General features: G+C 37.4%; 1 protein-coding gene across 2 annotated transcripts in view; it reads right to left on the reverse strand.

Annotated features, from left to right (window-relative positions):
• Positions 1–2,884: 2,884 nt before the first annotated feature.
• The window catches only part of pappaa (pregnancy-associated plasma protein A, pappalysin 1a), a 136,737-nt gene continuing 113,680 nt past the window's right edge, over positions 2,885–25,941 (reverse strand). The window contains exons 21-24 of one of the 2 annotated variants that reach the window (XM_089129802.1): positions 25,808–25,879; positions 25,668–25,718; positions 23,974–24,072; positions 2,885–10,047 (exon numbers count right to left, since the gene is read on the reverse strand). In XM_089129802.1, coding sequence (XP_088985928.1) covers positions 9,943–10,047; positions 23,974–24,072; positions 25,668–25,718; positions 25,808–25,879 — 327 coding nt within the window. In that variant the 3' untranslated portion in view covers positions 2,885–9,942. The remainder of the gene's footprint in view (positions 10,048–23,973; positions 24,073–25,667; positions 25,719–25,807; positions 25,880–25,941) is intronic. The other variant, XM_089129803.1, reaches the window with a different exon arrangement.

The raw sequence follows: 25,941 nt of genomic DNA on the forward strand, positions 1-25,941 counted from the left end.
TGTGTTTAATTACCCACCAAATTGGTATCAAAAATGAAGATTATGCATTGGGGAAAATATTTAGACCCACCTTGCTTAATTTGAAATGTCCTAAATACATGGAAGTGCTAAAAAATTACAACATTTTTTACAACATTATTTTTTTATTTAATGTTCAAATAATGTTTTGGCAGATAGAACCTTATAATTCTAAACAAAAAGTGTTTTTTTAGAATTAGAAGGTTCTATCTGCATTTGACCCATTCCAAAATTTGAGAGGATTTTGATATTGTATGTTTAGAATAGATTTAGGGTCCCTGTTATTTTCATGTTTGAATGAAACTTGTTCCCCATATAAATGTTCCTATATGTAATGCAAAAGCTTTATAGCTCAATATCTCAAAATTGCTCAGAACGCAGATAGAACCTTATATTTCCAAGGGGATGATGTGATGTCCATTGTAATGGACAGGGTCTGAATGGGTTAACACGGTTAACGTGGTTTAACATCAATGTAATACGTTGTTTTAGCGTACCTTTTGCTTAAACAAGGAGCTGGGGGACGCCGGAAAAATAGACGTTTTACTCATATTTTAAAATGTGACATTGAGACTTTTTTTTTTCCGGCGTAGGTCAAGGCAGATGAATCCTTTTCACCTTGAAAATAATATATATATATATTTTGCATTTTAAATAATAGAACATTTTTCAGTGATCGTCAATAAAAAAAAAATTAAATTTTTCTCGGTTTAATGAAAACCAATAAATAGGTCGTTATGGCAGAGGCGATTGCGTGTAGCATCCGGGTATCTCTGGCTACGGCAGTTCATTGGAACGAATGCGTCAATAGAGCCGCCATCTTGAAACAGGGGAGCCCCTCCACTTTAATGCATCAGCGTCAATGTAGTAGACACAGGTCTAACGGAAATAAAATCACCATAAATCATCATGAATGCGATTTTTCTTTTTTTTCTTTTTTTTTTGGTTTGTTCCAACGATGCAGATTTTTTTTTTTAAACATTCTTTCTAGTTCAGATTTCATCCGTGAACATCATACGCTGCACAAGGTTCGCCACCATCAATGAATTACAAGTAAAGGCAGAGATAGCAGCGTTACCTAGCTACTTCCTATGACAAGACCCCTGTTCCAAGATGGCGGCGGTTTTGACGCATGCTTAGAACCCCAAGGTGAGGTCTAGTGTATATGTCTATGGTTAACGCAAACGTGTAAGTTTCACGTTTGAGGGGGTTAAACCGTGACATCTACACGTTTTCCAAAGTGGACCAACGTGATTATTTCACGTGTTGGGTTGCGCGCTGCGCTAAAGGATTTCCCGTATCAACCGTGATCTAGGATCTATTCCTGCTAAATAAGCCTGCTCGCGAGCAAATTCAAACCGACGGAACTGTTGCTATGACAGCAAGTCCAGGATGAACGTCGAAGAACCAAACAATCCAAGATCATGGCAAATCGCCAACAATCAAATCCAGCTAACGTTAACTGAGTTAGCGACGTACGAAGAACGGGCCCCATGTGTCTTCAATGTTGGCAATATAAAATAAAGAGTTCTTAATTAATCTTTGATGTCTGTTTGTCAGAGAGATATTTTAGTTACATTTTTTTTTGGTGAATACATCATAGCTGTCAACCCTCCCGTTTTTTCCGGGTTTCTCACGTATTTTTACTATTTTCCCGCTGTCTTCCCGTTTTAGTATCTTCCCGTAAAATATCCCGTATTTTTACTCTGATTGTGTGAGACGTACGAGCTCGGACTGATTCGGCTTGAAGTCGTTTATTCTCAGATGCGGCGCCGCGCGCGCTGTCCGGAGACACACTGGCTGTGTGGCGTGTCCGTTTTTATTTCGGTTCCCGTGTTAACAGATTAGAGCTTGCACACTCCAGAAAACGCGTGCATGCTAGAAATAGAACTGACGCCTATTTTTTCACGTGACACGCAAGTGTGTTGAAAGCGTTTCCAGGCAAAAAAAAAATTAAAAAAAAAAAAAAAAAAAAAAAAAATAGGAAACGATGTTTATATGTCATTTTGTACTCGAATAGCCTACATTTTACATTTTGATGTTTGAAAGTCAAGGTTTTTACATAAATTCAGATATCAATGTAATTTAAACAAATAATAATTATAATAATCGATTTATATTGCCATTAGTTTTGCCTATATATAATTTAATGTCATATAACTTATGAATAAAATATCTTTTCTTTTCTTTTTTTTTTTCATTTGTTTCTTATGCTCTTAACAATGATTACACAAAGAAGAAGAAAAAACTTTTGGAAAAAAACGTTCTGGGCCTCAGGAGGATATAAAGATGGGATAGGCTACAATAACAACAGAGTGTGTCTTCTGAGTGACGGTCCACCACCAGGCTAAATATAGGCTCTTTAAAACTACATAAAATGTGTAAATGTAATTGAAATAAACAGACAGACCACTTCCCTATTTTGTGGGTTTTGGAAGATGTGATAACAGTTGAAATTGTTGTCATAAAGGCAAGAGCAACACACCGCTAATCCAAATGTAGATTTTTTTTTTCTTTAAATGACACTAGTTTCTAGGCTAGTTATTAACTCTTTAGACTTTTAAGGATTAGTGCTTTATTGTTAAAGTTTGTGGGTAAGAATCGTGTAAAAAAAAATCCCTTATTTTGGGGAAGGATTCTATTTTCAATGTTCAATGTTGACAGCTATGGTATACATTACTCAATTTAAATGGTTAACATTTAAGGAATAATTTGATTAATTATTAGCCTAGCCTACTCATTTCTAATTTGTTAAATTTAAAAATATTGTAACTGATTAGATAAAGCATATTCATTTTTACAGTGTCGTGACGTAGCGGATTGGGAATCCGCTCAACTGCGTTGAGTTTTACGTTATGTGCATCAATCAAGCAAAGGTCCAAATATTGACTGAATTTTGGTCATAATTTATTAGCAATGTGAGGTCAAGAGCAGCCATCACCAAACACAGATGGGTTTAACAGGCACAAACACATCCGCTTCAAGAGAATTTAAAACACTGGCTGAAATTAAAGGACACTTGAAGTACAAGACAGATGATGGAAATATGGCGCACTTTAAATAACTGTCACGCTGTGTCTAATGAATCTCTTTAAATATACAAGGCAATTTAACTGGTACACTTTTTCACATCACTATTTACATCTTCATAATTGAGACATTCATATTAAACTGTTATAAAACTCTTGATACAATTCCATTCGTTTTTTTTTTATTTTCTTTTCTTTCACACCATCAACTTTTGAAAGAAATATACTATGTCAACTTTGAGGACTCCCAATAGTGAGCGCTTATATTTTGCGGTGTTTGTCCATATTTTGACATCAGGACACACACGGAAATATGTTTTCTTCACCTGTCCAGATGCAGGTGAGCTTTCAGATTTAAAGAGACATTCGAAATGTATACAGAAGTTGATTTTCATTTTTAAAACCACAAGATATGTCACGATCCCATTCTCCTTTATGCCATAAATGTACTGTGTTAACAAACAATTACAAACATATATTACTACATAGAAGTTACAATCATGTCTCGACTGCATTAGTGACCGAATGACATTCTGTGACAAAAACACAAGCCTTTTTTTTTCTCTTAAATGACATTTTGTTTTCTATTTGTTTGTTGCAACACACACACACACAAAAAGCGAGATTATTGAATATATAATTCTGAACAATAGTATTTGTTCTTCAACTTTAGCAATGGATAAAAGAATAAACAAAAGAAGAGCCCCTATAACTAAATTTTACATTTATAAGACCATTGTACAAATAACTTACATAATAAAAAATATAACTTACAAAAGTATAACACTCTTAATAAATAGTTCTACTATGTACACTACTATATGTTGCTAATAGACGCAAATCACTAAAATATGGAAGCAGCAAACATTACAGGCATGAGGTACAGCAAGAAATCCTATATGCATACAGTAGTGTGTGTGTGCGTGTATGCGTGTGCATGTGTGTGAAACGTCCCGCGGAAAACTTCATTAAACAAGCCAACAGACAGTTTTAGACCTGGAGATGCATGAAAATGAGGATTTGGTGTAATTCCACTCTGGTATTTGTGATCGCAGCGATCGTGAAACATATAACGAGTGTGAAAAGAATGAGAAAATGATTAAAAAAGAGAAATCTCTGTGCATTAAAAACAACTCAGAAAAAGAATTGGCTGTCAGTGAGTTGGCAAGTGACTGGTGTTCGTGTGAATTTGGCAACGTGGATGCTGATCAGTTTTGCTGTCCATCTTGGCAATAAATGCTTACTATTGGTATCTCGAGTACATTATTTCAGGTATTCGTTCTCCCAAGAATATATAAACAAAATCTTCATACATTTTCACTGTTAGAATTTTTGTACTCTCGTGCATTGTATAGTATTTGCTTGTTTCTCTCAGTGAAATATTTCCTACACTTATTTCATCTTTGGGTGCTGTTATTCCTTAAAGGAGTAGTTCACTTTAAAAAAAACAACTTTTGCTGATAATTTACTCGCCCCCATGTCATCCAAGATGTCCACGTCTTTCTTTCTTCAGTCAAAAAGAAATTAAGGTTTTTGATGAAAACATTCCAGGATTTTTCTCCATATAATGGACTTCAATGGGGTCCAAACGGTTCAAGGTCCAAATGAGAGTTTCAGTGCAAACTGCAAACTGTTCAAAGGGCTTTAAACAATTTCAGACGATGAATAAGGGTCTTATCTAGCGAAACGAACGCTCATTTCAAAAATAATTTTTTTTTTTTTTTAAGTTTTATAAGCTCGCCTTGCTCTGTTCTGTGATGAGCGTTCGTGACTCTCCTGTTCGAACTCGTTCATCAAAATGAACAAATCTTTTTTCGAGTCATTTGGTTCATTCAACAAACTAAATTAGTGAAATGACTGGAAAAAAAAAGATCATTATATGGACATCCAAGCAACAACCCAGAGCACCCTAGCAACACCTTAGCAACCACATTTCAACACTCTACAACATATTAACACTAGCATCATGAGAGTTTCAGTGCAGCTTCAAAGGGCTTTAAACGACACCAGATGATGAATAAGGGTCTTATCAAGCGAAACGATCACTCATTTAAAAAATAAATACCAAAGTTTAAGTTTTATAAGCTCAAATGCTCGCCTTGCTCTGTTCTGTGATGCGCGTTAGTAACTCTCCTGTTCGAACTCGTTCATCAAAACGAGTCATTTGGGTTATTCAACGAACGAAATTAACGAAATGACTCGAAAAAACATTCGTTCATTTTGATGAACGAGTTCAAAACGAACAGGATCGTTTTGGACCCCATTGAAGTCCATTATATGAGAAAAATCCTGGAATATTTTCATCAAAAACCTTAATTTCTTTTTAACTGAAGAAAGAAAGACATGGACATCTTGGATGACATGGGGGTGAGAAAATTATCAGCAAATGTTGTTTTTTTTTTTTTTTTTTTTTAAGTGAACTACTCCTTTAATAACATTAACAATAAATCCTTCAACCCAATTCATGAGATGGCTGAATAAACAAACAAACAAACATCAGACATAAAAACCACACATACATACAATGACCCAATTAAAGACTTATTTTCCACACATAAATATTAAAGCCAGTTTTCCATGATCCCAAACGCTTGTTCAGACAAGGCAATAAAATTGCGTCCATATGTCACATTGCTCTGCTGTTTACAATAAAACCAGACGTGAAGCAAGTGAAACCACAATAATCGTCAGTAATCAGAGGCATGTGATAATATCATACAGTAATAAGGAACATAAAACACCACAAACACATTCCCTCCCAATTTGTCCTGCCTTACTTACAATAGCAGCGATTTTAGAAGATTCGCCTTTCGTTCAATGACACGAATACTGACTACTGGTACATACGGTTATTATCTGTTATTACTTGTCTTTTTCATTTTATCGTTTCTTTAGAAATATAAATGACTGCACCTGTGACACTACAAGCACAATAAAAACAAACTATTGACTTCTGCATCTCATGAGGAAGTCTTTATGTCATACATACGAAGACTCGATAATAAACGCATAAAAAAATGATATGGTTGTTTGACTTTCTTCAATAAGCGTTGCTTCCATATTTTTATTTTTTTGCACATTTTTTTTTTTATTAATTATAAATGTCATAAAGTTATTATACTTTAACTACCATATCTACAATTGCACAAAGTGATGCCCATTATTAAAACATTAGGCGAAATAATCCTAAATGTTTTAATGCCAATAAAACAGCCGTGAAAAGTTTTTTCTAAGGGCCCGATAATCAAGGAGCCAGATTGAAATAGTTGTTCAGTAACACTTTACAACAAGTTTTCAAATGTTGTATTAATATGTAATGGACCTCAGCTATACCAGCTTATGTTATCAAAGATTATGTAATTAACAGGACCTTATTGTAAAGTGTTATTAAGCGTGAACTTTTCCAGACGAATACTACAATATCTCAAGATTATGATTTGGGGCATTTTGAACGAACTGCCAACACAAGTGGACATCAGTATCGATCACAAATGGAGATTCACAAACATTGTAAGGCCATGAGGGGGAGAGGTCTGAAGGAAACGTTCACAGTTGGTAGCCAAAAAACAATGTGTTTATATATACACTGCCGGCTGGGCCGTTTGAGTTTGTGATTGGATCATCATTGCAGTGGTTATTATGTTTTTAGCATATTATATGTTTGGAACAGAGATTCTGCTTGAAAAAAAAAATGGCGAGGTTTCGTTTTACGGACATTTTGATGATATGAGTAGTTCACTTTTCAAAAAACCTTTTTTACATCCAAGATGTCCACGTCTTTCTTTCTTCAGTCGAAAAGAAATTAAGGTTTTTGATGAAAACATTCCAGCATTTTTCTCCATATAATGGACTTCAATGGGAACCAAATAAGTTTAATAACTTTCAAACGGTAGAGGCTGTTCCTTTATAACAACATAGCCAAAGGTCGGTGTATTTTTGCTTTATACATTTTAGGCTCATTCTCAAATTCATATTGTTTTAGGGGAGGCGGGTTTTTTACGCAATTTTAATCGGACAATATTGACCGGAGAGATTTAATTTTGTCAGACTTTTTTTTTCCCGGCCAATGTCATTTTACCGGACAATGGAAACCATGGTTTGGCCACAGTTTTTGTAACCTTCATTTCAGGTAGACTTTACAGAGATCTGGACTCTTGCATTGACAATACAAGATATTGACCAAAAATGTATTCATCTCTTGATGGAATTAACATCTACTTACTTAATTTGGTCAAGATCTTGTATAGAGTCCAGCTCTCTGTGAAGTCTTCTCCAGCAAATCCCAAACACTTTCAATAAATGTAAGATCTGGACTCAAAGGAGCAGATTCACGTTACATTCACCTCACAATCTGACATGATCATCCTGGAATATGGCCATGACGTGTCTTCTTACACTGTTTAAGAAATGAAAAGCTACACACTTAGGGTCAGAACTGATGCCAAACATATAACATGCTAAAAACATAATCACTGCAATAATGATCCAATCATTGACTCTTAAGCAACTTCTTTTTTTTAAGTCAATTTTTCTACACATTAAGTAATAATAACGTTTTGTTTGATGGTGATTTTGCGTATATGAACTCATTCTGATTATGGTGAAGATAAAGCCTTTTTTTGTTGTTTTATTGGCAGCACATCCATGGCACAAGCGCCCGTCGCATTTTACCTTGTTTCAAATGGGCTAAAAACACTTTCAAGTGTTTCAAAAGTTGGCACATGTGCGGTAAGTCACCTTTTAAAAGCGTTTTCGACTGACATTAGAAATAGTGTGAAAGGGTCTCCATTGCTTTTCTGTATTACATCATCAGGGTCAATTTAATAATGAAAAGTACCACAATAGTAGTCCGTTGTGGTCTTCTGAAGCTGATGGATTTGTGTGAGGAACAGACCAAAGGTTAGATTTAAGTATGGCACCTTTGGACGTCACACCACGGTTTAATGTCATTGGTTCCCATGGGTGTTGTAACCGGAGACTGACATTTGAGAGCGGCAGCAGATGGAAAGATTCTCTTTTAATAAAAATCTTCCATTTCAGTCTCTTCATCACACAAAGCTACAGCTTCGGAAGATGCTTTCATGATGCTTTTAACTCATTCTATGGACATGCTTAGTTTTATATGCGAGTCACACACAAAAATTGCATAAATAAAAACTGGGAAACACTTTACTTGAAGGGGTGTTCATAATCATGACATGACATATATTATGAATATGAAGTTTTATGCATGTTTGTGACAACTGTCATTAAGTGTCATTCGCTCAGTTATGACATTTGTAATGCAAATATGACATTGTTTGAGATGTCTTTGTTATGACTAGGGTTGGGTATCGTTTGAATTTGAACGATTCTGATTCCGATTCCGATTCCTTGTTCCGATTCCGGTTCCTAACGATTCTCGATTCCGATTCTTTTAAGAGGCGGGGTCAAAAAAGTTTAGCTAACCTTGCTAACCAACGGTCTTTCTGAAGGAAATACTCCTTTTGTCACAAATTTTGCATTTTGCCGAGATTTCGTTATTTTTAGAAAAGTGAAGCCACACTTTGGATCGCCGACGTAAGCTACTCATGTTCGACTCGCGCGGTTATGCCAACACTTCCGGTAGACGCTTCTCCGTTGGCGTTGTTCAGCGGTTTCTTCTTCCGCTCGGCGGACTGTAAATATCGAAACTAGGAATCGAAATTTTAACTTTTGAACGATTCCGGGAAAAACGAAAAGTTAGTCTCGGTTCCAATCGATACTCGATTCTCGATACCCAACCCTAGTTATGACACCTTGACATTACTAAGACAACACAACCTGTTACAAACATGACATAGCAGATTAATGATCAAACTTAAGAAACCACCTAGCTTTATGGGTTAACATTACATTAAACTGTCATGATGAAGACATTATAACTTTTTAATGACAAATTCAATTAGTACCACTGTAGTTGAGCTCACGAAAAATGCCTCATAACAGCCAATGTCAAAGCCAACCACATGACAGATTAACTTCATTTAATGTCAAGTAATAATTTTATGTCAATGACAGTTGTCATAAATATCTCATGTCATGGTTATGAAGGTGTCCCCTTCAAGTAAAGTGCTACCAAAAACTGGAGGGTGAGTAAATAATGATGGAATTGTCCATTTTTAGGTGAACTAAACAAAAGGTTAATGACAATGGCCTCTACATTCATTTATATTGTGTCTATTATGCATTCTGACCAGATGAGTAACAATTCAGCTCTGGCCTTGGGCTGTAATGGGAGGTGTTCGGTCATATTGATCAGAGGTAAGTGTTAAGGCAGACTGACGACACACTGGATCATGGCCTGCGTGTTCCTGTTGTCTGTTGTTTGACTAATTAGCAGCAATCATAGCAGCAACAACAGCAGCAGCCATGCTAAAGGAACCGACTCATCCTCACCTCATCTCGGCACGGATCTATCCGAGTGCATTTTAAATAATTATTTCATAAATAGCGCGCGACGGGACCCGCGTGCAGCCGCTTCCCGTTGCGCGTTTATATTTGATGGGTTTGGGATGGTTTCACTGTAGGAACATCAAAAGAATCAGTGATTAGTCTTCTTTCCAGCCAACCGGGACCAAGTCCGCTTCACGAGGGACCTTTTGAGATGACGCTTTTTTCCAAAGCCAGTCCTGGTTCGCTTGCTTTTGCGGGGGGTGATGTTGAGCGAGTCGTGAGTGATCAAACCAGCTTCAGTCCTTTTTTTGGGGTCATGGCATTGGGATCCTTTTCCAAACGTATTGTATTGTATTGTATTGTAAGAGATAGCAGGTAGACTTGGACTTGGAAAGGATGAACAGCTATAAGAGGAGAGAGGTACAACTGTGAAGCAGCAGCATTTCTGGGAAGAACATCGAATCCTTTCCCAGTCCGCGTTTCAACCGAGTGAGTGCAAGTGCTCGCCCTTCCGGTTCTCCAAGGCGTTGGGGTCCCGGCAAGCGCACTCTTTTCGGGTGTCACAAGACATGGGGAACGGAATCACCTTGAAGGAGAAAAGAAAAACACATGTTGGTCAAGACATGCTCTGCAAAATGGATGAGACCCTTGGAGGGATTGAAAATAGAAATTGAATGGCATTTGACGTCACAATTGAATGTTGGCAGTGCGTCAGTGACACCAGCTGCTGTGGTGCGTCTCCCTCGAGGCAGGCCTTTCGGGATAAACTGCATCTCTATTCGCTCAAAACTAGGACCATATGTGCACATTCACTTAACCATTCGTCTTAGAGGCCGAGAAGACGGATTTGTTTATGACGTGAACTCGTATGCTGATGTATCTTGGAGCGCGACAACCCATAGCATCGATTATGGAGTAACATCATGTCTGTTTGTAGCAGTTTCGGATTTCACACTGCGTGACTGTAAACCATTGGTAGGTTGAAATGTAGCTCATTGTGATTGTGATGATAATGCAATTGTGCTCAGAATTGGAGTAAATTTTAATTGCATTATAAATTAGCTTAAAGCTTCCTGTAAGAAAAACGTAGTCCATCATATTGTGCAAAACTGAACTCCATCAATGCAGTTTTAATAAAAATATAATAATAAAAAACCGTACTGAACCAAACTGAACCGTGACACAAGTGTATCGTATCGAACCACGACACAAGTGTATCGTATCGAACCGAACCGTGACACAAGTGTATCGTACCGAACCACGACACAAGTGTATCGTATCGTATCGAACCACGACACAAGTGTATCGTATCGAACCGAACCGTGACACAAGTGTATCGTATCGAACCACGACACAAGTGTATCGTATCGTATCGAACCACGACACAAGTGTATCGTATCGAACCGAACCGTGACACCAGTGTATCGTACCGAACCACGACACAAGTGTATCGTATCGAACCGAACCGTGACACAAGTGTATCGTATCGAACCGAACCGTGACACAAGTGTATCTTATCGTATCGAACCACGACACAAGTGTATCGTATCGAACCGAACCGTGACACAAGTGTATCGTACCGAACCACGACACAAGTGTATCGTATCGAACCGAACCGTGACACAAGTGTATCGTATCGAACCACGACACAAGTGTATCGTATCGAACCACGACACAAGTGTATCGTATCGAACCAAACCGTGACACAAATGTATCGTATCGAACCACGACGCAAGTGTATCGTATCGAACCGAACCACGACACAAGTGTATCGTATTGAACCGAACCGTGACACAAGTGTATCGTATCGAACCGAACTATGACACAAGTGTATCGTATCGTACCGAACCGTGACACAAGCGTATTGTATCGAACCGAACCGCGACACAAATGTATCGTATCGAACCATGACACAAGTGTATCGTATCGAACCACGACACAAGTGTATCGTATCGAACTGAACTGTGACACAAGTGTATCGTATCGAACCGAACTGTGACACAAGTGTATCGTATCGTATTAAACCGAACCATGACACAAGTGTATCGTATCGAACCGAACCGTGACACAAGTGTATCGTATCGAACCGAACCGTGACACAAGTGTATCGTATCGAACCGAACCGTGACACAAGTGTATCGTATCGTATCAAACCGTGACACAAGTCTATCGTATCGAACCGAACCAAGACACAAGTGTATCGTATCGAACCGAACCACGACACAAGTGTATCGTATCGAACCGAACCGTGACACAAGTGTATCGCATCGAACCGAACCGTGACACAAGTGTATCGTATCAAACCGAACCGTGACACAAGTGTATCGTATCGAACCGAACCGTGACACAAATGTATCGTATCGAACCACGACGCAAGTGTATCGTATCGAACCGAACCACGACACAAGTGTATCGTATTGTATTGAACCGAACCGTGACACAAGCGTATCGTATCGAACCGAACTGTGACACAAGTGTATCGTATCGAACCGAACCGTGGCACAAAAGTATTGTATCGAACTGAACCGCGACACACAAGTGTATCGTATCGAACCGAACCGTGACACTTGTGTATCGTATCGAACCGAACCGCGACACAAGTGTATCGTATCGAACCGAACCGTGGCACAAAAGTATTGTATCGAACTGAACCGCGACACACAAGTGTATCGTATCGAACCGAACCGTGACACTTGTGTATCGTATCAAACCGAACCGCGACACAAGTGTATCGTATCGAACCGAACCGTGACACAAGTGTATCGTATCGAACCGAACCGTGAATTTTGTGAACCGGTACATCCCTACTTGAGACATTTCTTTTTAATCTTCAAATTGTCAAGTTTAAGCTTTTCTTCTTATATTTATAGTTTAAAATATTATTTCAGTTACAAAAAAACAACTTTTAATAAGGATCTTAAGATACGTCTACTGGAAAACAAGACACAAGTACTGATGAAGAAAAAGAAGTGTGTAGTGTGAGAGCGCAGCGATCCAGACGGAAACGGCATGTATGACTAAGAAATGAAAACAAAACATGTTTGCGTGTGCAGCACTTAGTGAAGCTTTTACAAGCATGAACCGGACACACATCCAAACCAGCCGTCATTGCCCTGCATGGCATTTCCTGTCCAGCCGTGTGCCTTCCCTCACGTTCCAACACATTCAGATTGGCTTTTGCTAACCTTGCTGAAAAAACACCCTGAGGTCGTTTACTGGCCAGGATGGGAAACCAGCTGACAAGTGCGTCGAACCCCATCAAACAGATAATAAAGGTACAGTGCAGTTGTTTTCATAACTTCTTTTTCAATCTTCCCTCCCTTCTCACGACACACAACCTTCCCCAGTTCTGGTTTCGCACCCTCTCTTTATCTCACCATCAGAGTAAGATGTGGGTGGCAAATTTAACATGGTTTCCTTTGCCCTTGACCCTAGGGTGGCTGGACCAGCTGCCACATCTGGGGCTCATCGATGGTGGCTGGGAATGTCAGCATGGGGCAGAGGCCAGTGCAGAACACACACACACACACACACACACGTCACGGCGCACAGGGCTCCTGGCAGAACGCACGTATGTGTCAGACTGCAGCTGAAGGGGGCTGGGGATCGGGGCGCAGACGGAGAGCTTCAAAACAGACCAGAATAATGTTGGTCTGCACTGTGGCTCAGCCGCGTACGTCACGACATTTGCAAGACCATGATTTATTACATTCAAAACTGAGAGAGAATTTGAATGGCATCTGTTTATTGTTTGAGAAACAACGATAGTTTGTTATCGCACGATTATTAATCTATTTTACGAAAGGAGAAATAATAGTTTCACTCTGCTTGCACTGTACACTCAGAGAATGATTATTGTTGTTAACTAAAACCATAAAAAATAAACAAATCTTTATTTGAAACAAAAAACTTTTTTTTTACTTAAAGGAGTAGTTTTGCTGATAATTTACTCGCCCCAATGTCATCCAAGATTTCCATGTTTTTCTTTTTTCAGTCGAAAAGAAATTAAGGTTTTTGATGAAAACATTCCAGGATTTTCTCCATATAATGGATTTCAATGGGAACCAAACAGTTCAAGGTTTGCAGTTCAAACTGCAAACTGTTCAAAGGGCTTTAAACGATTCCAGACAATGAATAAGGGTCTTATCTAGCGAAACGATTGCTCATTAAAAAAAAAAAAAATAACAAAGTTTAAGTTTTATAAGCTCAAATGGTCGCCTTCCTCTGTTCTGGGATGCGCGTTCGTGACTCTCCTGTTCGAACTCGTTTATCAAATGAACGAATATTTTTTGTGTGTCATTTTGTTCATTCAGCGAACGAAATGAACGAGTTGACTCGGGAAAAGATTCGAACGGGAGAGTCACAAACGCTCATCACAGAACAGAGCAAGGCGAGCATTTGAGCTTATAAAACGTATTTATTTATTTATTTTAAATGAGCGTTCGTTTCGCTTGATAAGACCCTTATTCATCGTCTGAAATCGTTTAAAGCCCTTTGAACAGTTTGCAGTTTGCACTGAAACTGTCTTTTGGACCTTGAACCGTTTGGTTCCCATTGAAGTCCATTATATGGAGAAAAATCCTGGAATGTTTCCATCAAAAACCTTAATTTCTTTTCGACCGAAGAAAGAAAGACATGGACATCTTGGATGACATGAAGGTGAGTAAATTATCAGCAAAAGTTGTTTTTTTTTTTTAAAGTGAGCTACTCCTTTAAGACTTAATTTATTATTTACTAGCTTTATTGCAAATCTAACAATGAGTCTAATTTCTAACATTAGTTATGAACTGACTATGAGCAATATATTATTACAGCATACTGTATGTTGCACTTTGTTATTGTTAATTTATAAAAATAGTTAGTTCACATTGCATTAACTAATGTTAAGTTATCTTAAACGCACACGTCACAACACATTCTTTAGTGATGGTTTAAATTGCTACATGGCCTGTACGGTCACAATTAAGCTGATGCTAAGCTGGAAATTTGATTATTCAGATTATTAATATTGACTCTTTCCCCGCCAATTACAATGTTATGCATCTCCTGAAAGTGGAGAATCTCTTGAAAAATTCTCAGCTTTTTGTTCAAAATGTTTGTTTTTTTATAAAACTCATTCAAGTGCTGATAAATGCATGCAGATATTCATACAATGAAATCTTCTGGCAGCCATGACAGTTTTGTGAAAACGCTGGCGGTCGCTAGCAACTTGAAGGAACTTGGGGAAAGAGTTAATAAAGTTAACTATGGATTGAACTTTGTTTTGTAGCATTTACAACATGCTTTCCTTCAGTTCAAACTGTTCCTCGTGTGTTCAGGCCATTAAACATGTGGAAAGTCACGGGAGGCACAGCCTTCGGTCTCAGCCTCGATAGGGGAAACCTTGTTGTGCAAGTCTCGGAAACTCAGCAATCTTGCTCCAATCTTGCACGGCTGGCACTTCATTGACACTTTCCCTAAAACAGCTCAGATTAAAGGAAAGAATTTGGGAAAACTGAAAAGCTCATTTGGAAATGTGGTTTTTATAGCCATAAACTTTGCAGGGCAAAAACCAACATGCGTTGATAATTATGTCTTATAAAAAGGTAAGAGACACACATTTGCTCCCGCCCGACTGCAGGCCGGCCCCTGGAGGAGATCCCTGCTTCCATTTATTACCTTGGCACGGTTTCGGGTGTTGGGAATGCAAACAAAAACCCACTGAATTAAGGTTGTCCCTCATACATCTTAAAATCGGAATTTAGTCGGTTTTATTATTTTAATGACACTTGTGTTATTTTAATGTACAATTGAATAGACTGTAAAAGGTTATTGGAGTATGTCATATAATCATTTTTGTTTTATCTTTCTACAGCAAACGGTCATGTTTAATCCAATGTGATTCATTTCAGAGTGAATGGTTTCAAAGTACAAATAATTTTATTCAGTGTAGTAGGTGCAAAACAAGGCAAGCTACGCGTCGAAACGCAATGGTTAGGGATTTGTTTACATTTCTAACCATCCATATGACCATAGTTAAAGTAAAAGGCGAAATCCGCTGATAGCTGACATTACAAGGTCACGACCTTCTACTTTATCAAACTTGAGAGCTTAAAGGAGTAGTTCACTTTAAAAAAAAAAAAAAAAACTTGTGCTGATAATTTACTCACCCCCATGTCATCCAAGATGTCCACGTCTTTCTTTCTTCAGTCGAAAAGAAATTAAGGTTTTTGATGAAAACATTCCAGGATTTTCTCCATATAATGGACTTCAATGGGAACCAAACGGTTCAAGGTCTAAATGAGAGTTTCAGTGCAGCTTCAAAGGGCTTTAAACGATGGCAGACGATGATTAAGGGTCTTATCTAGCGAAACGATTCCTCATTTAAAAAATAAATAAATAAAGTTTAAGTTTTATAAGCACAAATGCTCGCCTTGCTCTGTTCTGTGATGAGCGTTCGTGACTCTAATGTTCAAACTCGTTCATCAAAATGAACAAATCTTTCTTCGAGTCATGACTCAAAGGGTCCTTGATTAGACCCTTATTCATCGTCTGAAATCGTTTAAAGCCCTTTGAAGCTGCATTGAAACTCTCATTTGGACCTTGAACCGTTTGGTTCCCAATGAAGTCCATTATATGGAGAAAAATCCTGGAATGTTTTCATCAAAAACCTAAATTTGTTTTAAACTGAAGAAAGAATGACATGGACATCTTGGATGACATGGGGGTGAGTAAATTATCAGCAAAAGTTTTTTGTTTTTTTTTAAAGTGAACTACTCCTTTAAGGTTTGATGAAAACATTCCAGGATTTTCTCCATATAATGGACTTCAATGGGAACCAAACGGTTCAAGGACCAAAAGACAGTTTCAGTGCAAACTGCAAACTGTTCAAAGGGCTTTAAACGATTCCAGACGATGAATAAGGGTCTTATCTCGGACCATACGAGTCATGACTCGAAAAAAGATTCGTTCATTTTGATGAGCGAGTTCGAACAGGAGAGTCACGAACGCGCATCACAAGGCAAGCATTTGAGCTTATAAAACTTTTTTAATTTATTTTCTAAATGACATCGTTTCGCTAGATAAGACCCTTATTCATCGTCTGGTGTCATTTAAAGCCCTTTGAAGCTGCACTGGAACTCTCATTTGGACCTTGAACTGTTTGGTTCCCATTGAAGTCCATTATGAATGTTTTCATCAAAAAGCTAAATTTCTCTTCGACTGAAGAAAGAAAGACGTGGACATCTTGGATGATGTGGGGGTGAGTAAATTATCAGCAAAAGTTTTTTTAAAAGTGAACTACTCCTTTAAAAATGAAAACCTAGCTTTTGACTTGCAATTCTCAGGCAGAAAGGAATCTCCTCTAAATAAAACCGAAGGCTTTCTCTTGCCCACTGGCCTCCTTCCTCATGCCAGCAGCTTGTAATGATTAGTAAAACGTCCCGCGGTGACCTTAGATGCTGTTTGACTCGCACCTTCAAAGTCCCTGAGAGGAATAATATACAGCCAGCCATCCAGAACATGTTAATACGCAAACCTTTCAGAGAACACGACGAGAGCACGGCAGGGTGAGATAAGGAAGAGAAACAAACACACAAGCAGCGGGGAAGTGCCTCGGCTTCCTTTGCTTTAAAGTCATCGTAGAAAAAGAGAGGCATACCTCACGAAGAACATGGCCAAGAGTCTGGCTGAGTCAACATTAACATATGCATTTAACTAGGCATTCATATCTGCATTATGTAACACTGTATGAAAAGAGCCAGGTGAAAAGACTTGAACGACGAGAGGGCGAGTAGATGGAGAAATTTCACGCGATTATTCCTGCACGCAAAAATAAACACAGCCTCTGTGTAGTTCGATTCATGAACAAATGACTAATTTTCTCTCACATTACTGCTTTGAATCAGTCTGAATGAACTCTTATTGGTCAGAGCAGTTCCTGAATCTGACTCGCGTAACTGAAGTTAACATTGCTCAGTGATGTCGATCTCGAAATTTAGCACTTCTATAATGTTCAATGCTGTCGAACACAAACCAGAAATGATCAAACTGGGTGAATGACCCAATTATGAAGCAATTATGTATCCAACACTATCTCACGACCAATTCGTACGAATTCGACGCATGATTAAAAAGTGTCTAATTCGTACTAATTCGTACGACCTCACTCGTACTAATTCGTACGATTTGTCTAAATCCACGTGACGGTTATGTTTAGGGGCGGGGTAAGGGGTAGGTCATTCGTACGAATTCATACGAATTGGCCAATTCGTAAAATATGTACGATTTATCAAAATCGTATTAATTCGTACGAGTGAGGTCGTATGAATTGTTACGAATTAGCCACTTTTTAATCATTCGTCGAATTCGTATGACTTGGTCGTGAGATCGGGTTGGTTTATCTCGATTAACCACGCATTTACATTGAGTCATTAGGCGCGTTTCCATTACAGATTTGCGCAAAACTTTTGCGATATTTTCCAAATGACGATAAAAAATGACGGTGTTTCCATTAACCGATGTTATGCGACTAAAACGTCTTTTTTTCCTCTCGCGATAAGTCATTCCAAAAATCATGGCAATGGACGTTGGTAGGTTTATAACCTATATCGCAGCCATGCACCGCACTCGACATTATTATTATTAATGGAAGGAGACGTGGTGTGTTATCCAAGCATTAATGGCAGGGAAAGACACAGAGTTCCTGGTGTTTCTCCCTTATTTCTGCTTCGATGTCTTGTTGGCATTTCTTTGAGGTTTAGAGAGGCTATTCCTGTGATTATTGTTTCTTTTTTTTTAATGAATTTAATAAAGAACTCTATCTCGTATTATGTCCAAACGGTCGTTGCAAAACGAAAAATGAACGGTGGTTGTATTTTTAAAACGCAAAGTTGAACACCAACATTTTAGTTTGACCACACCAATAGCTGCGCTATCTCAACGAATTTTAAGATATTTGTTTATGACTTTTTGCCCCCTTTAAAACATTTAAAATATTCACAAATTAATATGGGAAAAAATGTAGATTTTACTGTTTTTCTAAGGCCAAATTAGAACCTGGATATTTCTGATATTTTTCCCGCAGTGCTGTTGGCTATAGGTGAGTTATTATAAATGCGTCTGAAAAAATAACGAGCTAAAAACATAATCTCCGGATGCACCTAGAGAACTGCATCTATCATAATCAGTAGGTATTAGTTTACGATTCGAATTTTTTCTTTTTAAAGTGGACATTTAAAGCTTTAGTCTATAAAGGCTATTGTTTCAGTTCTCGCGCTCCAGTTCACGAAGATCATAAAGCGCGCCTGATTGTTTTATGTTATTTTACAAAAGCCCAACGTTTTCTTGTTATTGTGACATTACGCAAATAAAAGTAGTTGCGAATAATGTCTTATTATTTTCTGTATAACCAAAAATGATAGAGTATTTTAAGTTGATTCCACTGTTGATGGGAAAATGAAAGTGTTCACGCGCGCCAGCGCCTGTTTGCCATCCAGTGCTCCAAACTCCACACACACTCTTGGATATTGGTCAAAATCAAGTGTTTATTTGCGATAATCTTAGCCCTATTATTGTCCAACCTGTACTATATGAGATGCGACGAATTGCTTTGATCATTTTTTTGGATAAAAGCGTCTTCTACATATGTAGCCTAATCAATGTTATAATAGGCTAATGATGATCATTATTATTATTATTCGCGGACACGGACCTAAAACACACTCCGTCTTCTAAGTCGGGTGACTGTAAATGCGCAAAATCCGTTTCCATTGCAGTTTTGCGAAGAAATCCTTTTTCGAATTGCCTGAAAAACCTCCTCATGCGAGCGTAAAAAATTGGAGTTTTTGCGAAATTGACGTGTTTCCATTGAGCGTATTTTCATTTCGCAAATTGAAGGGTAATGGAAACGCAGCTATTTACTGTATATAGCCACCAAACAGGCTATCCAAAGTGTGGAAGTTGGTCGATAGGTGACATTTTCTAGTGAGATTTCCCCAATTCAATCAATTCTTCCAAATCTCATATTGAGTTGTAAATCCTAAACATTTGGTCTTCCCGATTCCAGTCACTCTTAAAAACAGATTTTAGTCCTCGCAACCCTCAAGAAATCTTTGTCTGTTCCCGAGAGAAATGAAAATCAGGTGGTGAGGTCACAAAAAGTCTTGGTTGAGCAAATTTCAAGGGACAACAAACAGTCACGTACTATCTCAAGTGATTATCATGTCAAAATAGTCCAGGAATGGCGTAGAGAAGTTAAGTGCAATTTGAAATCAGAGGCTCAAAACAAAGCAGACCGCCGCTTATCTGTGCACTAATGCGTGAACTCCATTGATCTGCACTCGTGTTTGTGGGCCTGACCAGGAAATGTATGAATGAGTTTGGGAATTTAGACAGATAAAGATAAAGTGGTGCAAATATAGGACACAGTCAACCTCCTGGAGCCAAACACCAGGACTCAGATCCACCCTCATCACATCCAATTCTCCATCGCAACATGATTGCTTCTTCTTCTTCTTTCAGAGTTATTTTATCCAGTTCTTCCCTAAACCCTGGCTATTTCCAGGGACAGGATGTTTTGCAAAACCCTGCTGATATAATTTGCTTCAAGGACTGCCAGGACGCTGATCTAGGCTCTGGATGCCAGGTGACTCTCCGATTTTCTCAACATTAGACACAGACTCAAACTTTTCAGTACAAAATATTGTTTTTCAAAGTGGGCATTTTGGCCTCCTTAACTGTCACTTGCCCGTATACGGGCAACCTAAATTTACTTACTATATTACTATTAAATCCTAATCTAGTCATGACAAACTATATATCATTGGAAAGGTCTAAGACTCCTAAATAGATATTTTGGCACTGTTTTTTTTTCTTACAAATTATGAATGAACATTAATATATGAATTTATTTCAAGAGTGCGCCTCAAAGAAAAATCGACGTCATTACAGGAGTTTCTGACCTTTGTCACAAAAAGTCGACGCACACAATTTTAATAATTCAAACTTTGGTTTTTAGTGCTAAAAGTTTATAATAAAACATAATTTAGTATTTGTCAGTAAAAAAATATAAAATTATATTTTTAAAAAGTAAGGTAAGAAGTCCTCTAAAAAGTATATATTTTTTTATTATTATTATATCACATTTTTTAGTTTTTTTGTTATCATAAACTAGGTATCATTTGAAAGCTTACGAACTCAGACTTCATCCTGTGAAAACCGTTTTGAAATTGGACATTGCGTTGCCATAGAAACGGTATTTTTTATTAGGCCCCTCCCCTTTTGGGCATCATCTTTCATAATTTATTATCAAAACCTTTTCTAATCTCGACAAAACACATATTGCCAGAACGGTCTGAGTCTCGAGGTTCCATATTTAGTGACAAAAGTGATATTTGGATAGAAATGTATTTATTTGTTATGGCAGAATGCATACAATTAAATTCAATGGAATTCAATGGCACCCGGTGGCTATGTTTGGTACTACGCCTAAACAAAATCTCATGGGAACTTCAATTTTTGTGATATCAACTTTAAATTTGGAACACAACTTGGTTAGATATATAGCTTTCATTTTATAGTAAAAATATTTATTTTATATAAAAAAAAATATATATTAATAAAGTATATTTGATTTACTGTAAATTATAACTTCCATAACTTTTTCATACTTTAATTTTTTTGAAGTGCTTTCAATCTGCTGATTGTTTTCTTTACAACAAGACCAAACTTAGGTCTATATTCTTAAGCATTCTTGAATTACAACCATTTAAGTTAGTATAGTTCATTTATAGTGCCTTACCTGGATTATCTAAAACGAGAAATATTTACAAGAACGTTTCTCAGATAACTATCAAATGCATGACGTCAGGAGTGAGCAAACCGATTCTGTTACAATGCAATGCAACGCAACCCAAAAGCTTGAGCTCATCAAAAGATTACTTTATCTCGTCCCATTCTGCTGACGTTCGCCTGCCAAGTGTGAGACAGACTATCAGAAGGAAGGAGACACCAGCAGTCTGGCTTATAGCTGGAGAACAAGCTAACCTTCCATCAACACTGGAGCAGCTCCCGCTAACATGTCTCCTATGTCTGCTCCATGACGTAGGCTGAACATTGTGAAACTCCCCAAAACATCCTCTTGTAGACTGGATTCAATAAATCATTGCTGTTCATGCACTCGCACTCGGACCCTATGCCAAATATTTAAGACAATGACAGTGCCCAGAGCCGGCTAACTAACCAGACAAGGAAATTACCCAGTGACTTTGAGAGTAAAGGGAGCGATTACTGAAAAAAACTGTTCTCAAATAAAGCGCCACAAACAAATTGAAAATGTATCTGCGCATAAAGAACATCAAATGCATTTTGATTGGCTTCGAAATAGTGACTAGCGGACTATTTCGAAACTGCGCTGCAAGATCCAATGAGAAGAGCTTGACTTTACCACTGAATTCTTCTTTACAAAACCCAATGGTTCGGTTTCACAGAGAGGGCTTAGACAAAACCGAGATTAGGCCTTCGTTCAATTAGGATTGAACGAACATAGATATCTATATAAAGGCTAGATATGTCGTCCACGCTGCTGGCCAATGGGGGTCGACGTCTGCACCTGGCGGCCATCTTGTCACAGGCAGCTCGCTCACTCGTAACATTGTGTTAATGGTACATGTACTATTTAAATAACCATAACTTGCTCAATTTTCTACCGATTTTCAAACGGTTTGGTTCGTTATAAACGTCATGACACTGCATACTTATGAATAATAAGTGTATAAATAAAAAATCAAGATAATTATAGCCACGTTAATAACGCTTGTAAGAAACCAAACCGTTTGTAAATCCGTCAAGATTTCAACGAGATAAGAGTATTTGTGTATGTGTTGACCACTCATCTTACATCAGCTTACCTGTGACAAGATGGCCGCCGTTGATGACGATAGAAACTCCGCCTTAAGACATCTAAACATCATTTAAAGGGATACTCCACTTTTTTTGGGGGAAATAGGCTCATTTTACAACTCCCCCAGAGTTAAACAGTTGAGTTTTACCGTTTTCGAATCCATTCAGCTGATTTTCTGATATTTAGAAGAACATCAGTAGCCAGACAGTTTCTGGTCTCATTGACTACCATAGTAGGAAAAAATTATACTATGGAAGTCAATGAGACCAGAAACTGTCTGGTGATATTCTTCTAAATATCAGAAAATCGTCTGAATGGATTCGAAAACGGTAAAACTCAACTGTTCAACTCTGGGGGAGTTGTAAAATGAGCATATTTCCAAAAAAAAGTGGAGTATCCCTTTAAATTCCTATATTACTTAGGAATTCCAGTGTGTGAAATCTTGGCATTCACACTTTATTTTTACACTATGCTGAAAATGACACCGCCAAATCTTAGGCTGACAAAAGCCAGTTGAAAACAAGACAGGAATTCATGATGCATGTCCTGTCCTTTTAAAATAATTTTAAAAATATATTATTTTGGCTGTTGTCCGTCACCTGCTGAGCTAAACATGAGGAATGACTGATCGCAGTTTGTTTTTACAAGTGGTCTAGGGGCAGTTTTATCTTAAATAGATGATACCATAATAATAGACAAGAACTCGCTCAACTCACTCAAGGGCATGTGCAAAGTAATTCTGGGAAATGTGAAAAAGTGTATCAAACAAAACTCTGAATCGCTTTAAAAGATTGCATGCCACTAACCTGGCAGACATTGGTAAATCCAGGGATTAGATTCTCAGAAGCGGTCATCGTAACAACCTGATACTTTGTAAACACAACTTTGCTTTCAGGCGTACTGAAATCCCATTCCAAGAATATATGTATAGGCAGCCAATCAGATTAGAGCTTGCCAGAACGCGTTTGTGTGCAATAATTGTCAGATGGTTAGTGGGTAACAACGAGCATCTCATACTTCAGTAGCTACTTTTCCATCCAAAGTGAATTTAACTTATGCGCAAAATTGGATTATCACATCATATAGCATCATTTCGATCCAGTGAGCCAGAGAAAAACAAAAACTTTAACTTTTTATACACTGTAAAAAAAAATATTGATGGTTTAACTTAAAAAAAAGTAAGTAACCTGGTTGCCTTAAAATTTTAAGTTCATTGAACTGGAAAAAGTGAGTTAATACAATGAAGAAGATTAATTTAACCATCAGAAACTCAAAATAATAAGTTATCTCAACTAAAGTTGATTTGACAAAAGAAAATATGTCGTGATAACAAATCTTGAAAATATTTTTTACAGTGTATATAATAAATGACTTTTTGCGCAATAAACGTGGTCATGTTATCTTGCTTTCGGAGGCAGAAACCTGATATTTGGGAACATATTTGTGTAAGAACTTTCTGGAAGGTAATTATACTGATAAACTTTGGCAGACTTTGGCTCAGGCATTTCGGAATAACCAAAACTGACCAAATCGAGTCAGTTTCAGTGAGGTTTTGATGTTAGACGTACATAATATACACACGCAATTCTTTAACAAAAAAGGTTGACGTAAAAAAAAAGACGTGTACTGCACCTTCTTAGTCTTGACAGTGGAATGACAGCAGTCGCCTCCGTCGTAGTTGCAGTAGGCTCTGTTGTTGATGGCATCACAGTAATTGTCACCCATGAAAGGCTGAGATAAAAACAAAGAGAGAAACTCAGAGCACCACTAACATGATCTACTGTACATGATGAACACGGATGCTTTGCCATCCGAAATATATGCAATGCTTGATTGTTTGTGTCTCATAAGTATGGCCATCGGTTCAAGTCTTCTTCTCCAACACCCACCATTTTGAAGAAAAAATACTTTTTTTTTGTACTTCTGATAAAACGCTTACATGAATTAATCATTAAAGGGATAGTTCACTAGTTCACAAATACATTTTTGATATGTTTTATCTTACCTCAAGGGCATCCAAGATGTAGGTGTCTTTGTTTCCGCAGTATTTTCAAAAACGATATATATACTGTTCGTTTTCTCACACAAACCGCTCGTTTCGTGTCTTAGGCCATCAATGTGTACTTACATTTACGAGTCATTAAATCATGTTTAATTTGGACTTCTCTGTGCATGTTCTTTGAGGTGGTGACCATAGACCTCCATTATATGACTGACAGACAAGAACGGTTTGACCTAAAAATATCAAAATTGAAAACACCCTTGAAATGCCCTTGAGGTAAGGTAAAACATATCAAAAATTAATTTCAAAGTGAACTATCCCTTTAATAAGAATAATTATTCAATCTAAAACTTGTATGTAAACTTATGTATGCACTTATGTCATAGTTTTGACTCATAATCAACAGTATCACTTTTGCTACGACAGAAGTCAAAGTTATGAGACACAAAAAGTTGACACTGTAGTCTAAATTATGACAACACATCAATATTATGATACTAAATCAAAATTAAGAGATTAAAAGTAACAATTCTGCCATAAATCATAAAGTATACGTAATTAGTAATAAATAATCCAACTGTTGAATATGAGATACGAAGTGAAAATTAAGAGCTATAAAGTCAAATGATGAGATAATAAATAAAAATTATGAGATAGAAAGTAACAATTCTGTCATAAGTCATAAAATTATAGGTAATAAGTAAAAAAATTGTAATTCAATTGTTGAAATTATGAGATACGACGTCAGAATTAAGAGCTATAAAGTCAAATTATGAGATAAACAAAATTATGAGATAAAAAGTAATAATTTTACCATAAGTCATAAAGTATATGTAATTAATTAGTAATTCAATTGTTGAAATAAGATACAAAGTCAGAATTAAGAGTTATAAAGTCAACTGATGAGATACTAATTTAAAAAATATAGAGATAAAAAGTAAAAATTCTGCCATAAGTCATAATTATAACAAAAAGGCAAAATTGAGATACTAAGTCACGGTTATGACGAAAAGTCTAAATTATACGATACAAAATTAAAATACAAAATTATGGGATAAAAAGTCAAAATGATGTGATACTAAATCAGAATTATGTCGATAATTCAAAATGATGAAATAGTAAGTCATAATTCAGAGAAAAAGGTCAAAATTAAGGCTGAAATAAAAACGGTCTTCTTCAAAATGAATCTTTTCATTGGCCGATCCTTTCTCATCAAGAAACATTTGTAGAGATCCGTACTACAAACAAATCCAACCGAGTGACAGGCGTTGACAAGCACAGAGAGAGAAAGAGTCACATCAGAGTCACTTGCACATATACTGACTTTAACGTCGAGTTCCTCTACATCTTCATCTTCATGAATCTTCTTGGGCCTCTGCAAATGGAGGTCAAGGCAAGATTGTCGCCAGTGAGGGAGGAAGACTCAGGATAGAGAGCCATTTGAGAGGATTTGGACTTTCTTACCTCACAACCTTTGATGCAGTGCAGAACTTCTGGATGTGGGTACCACTTCAGGCCCATGGTGCAGACGATGTGCTGAAGAGAGACAAAACACAAGGAGGTTTTCAGAAAGACAACAAGAACGTGCAATTTTGAAG

The sequence above is a fragment of the Pimephales promelas genome, chromosome 4 (assembly GCF_988280905.1).
Source record: "Pimephales promelas chromosome 4, fPimPro1.hap1.1, whole genome shotgun sequence".
Taxonomy (NCBI): Eukaryota; Metazoa; Chordata; class Actinopteri; order Cypriniformes; family Leuciscidae; genus Pimephales; species Pimephales promelas.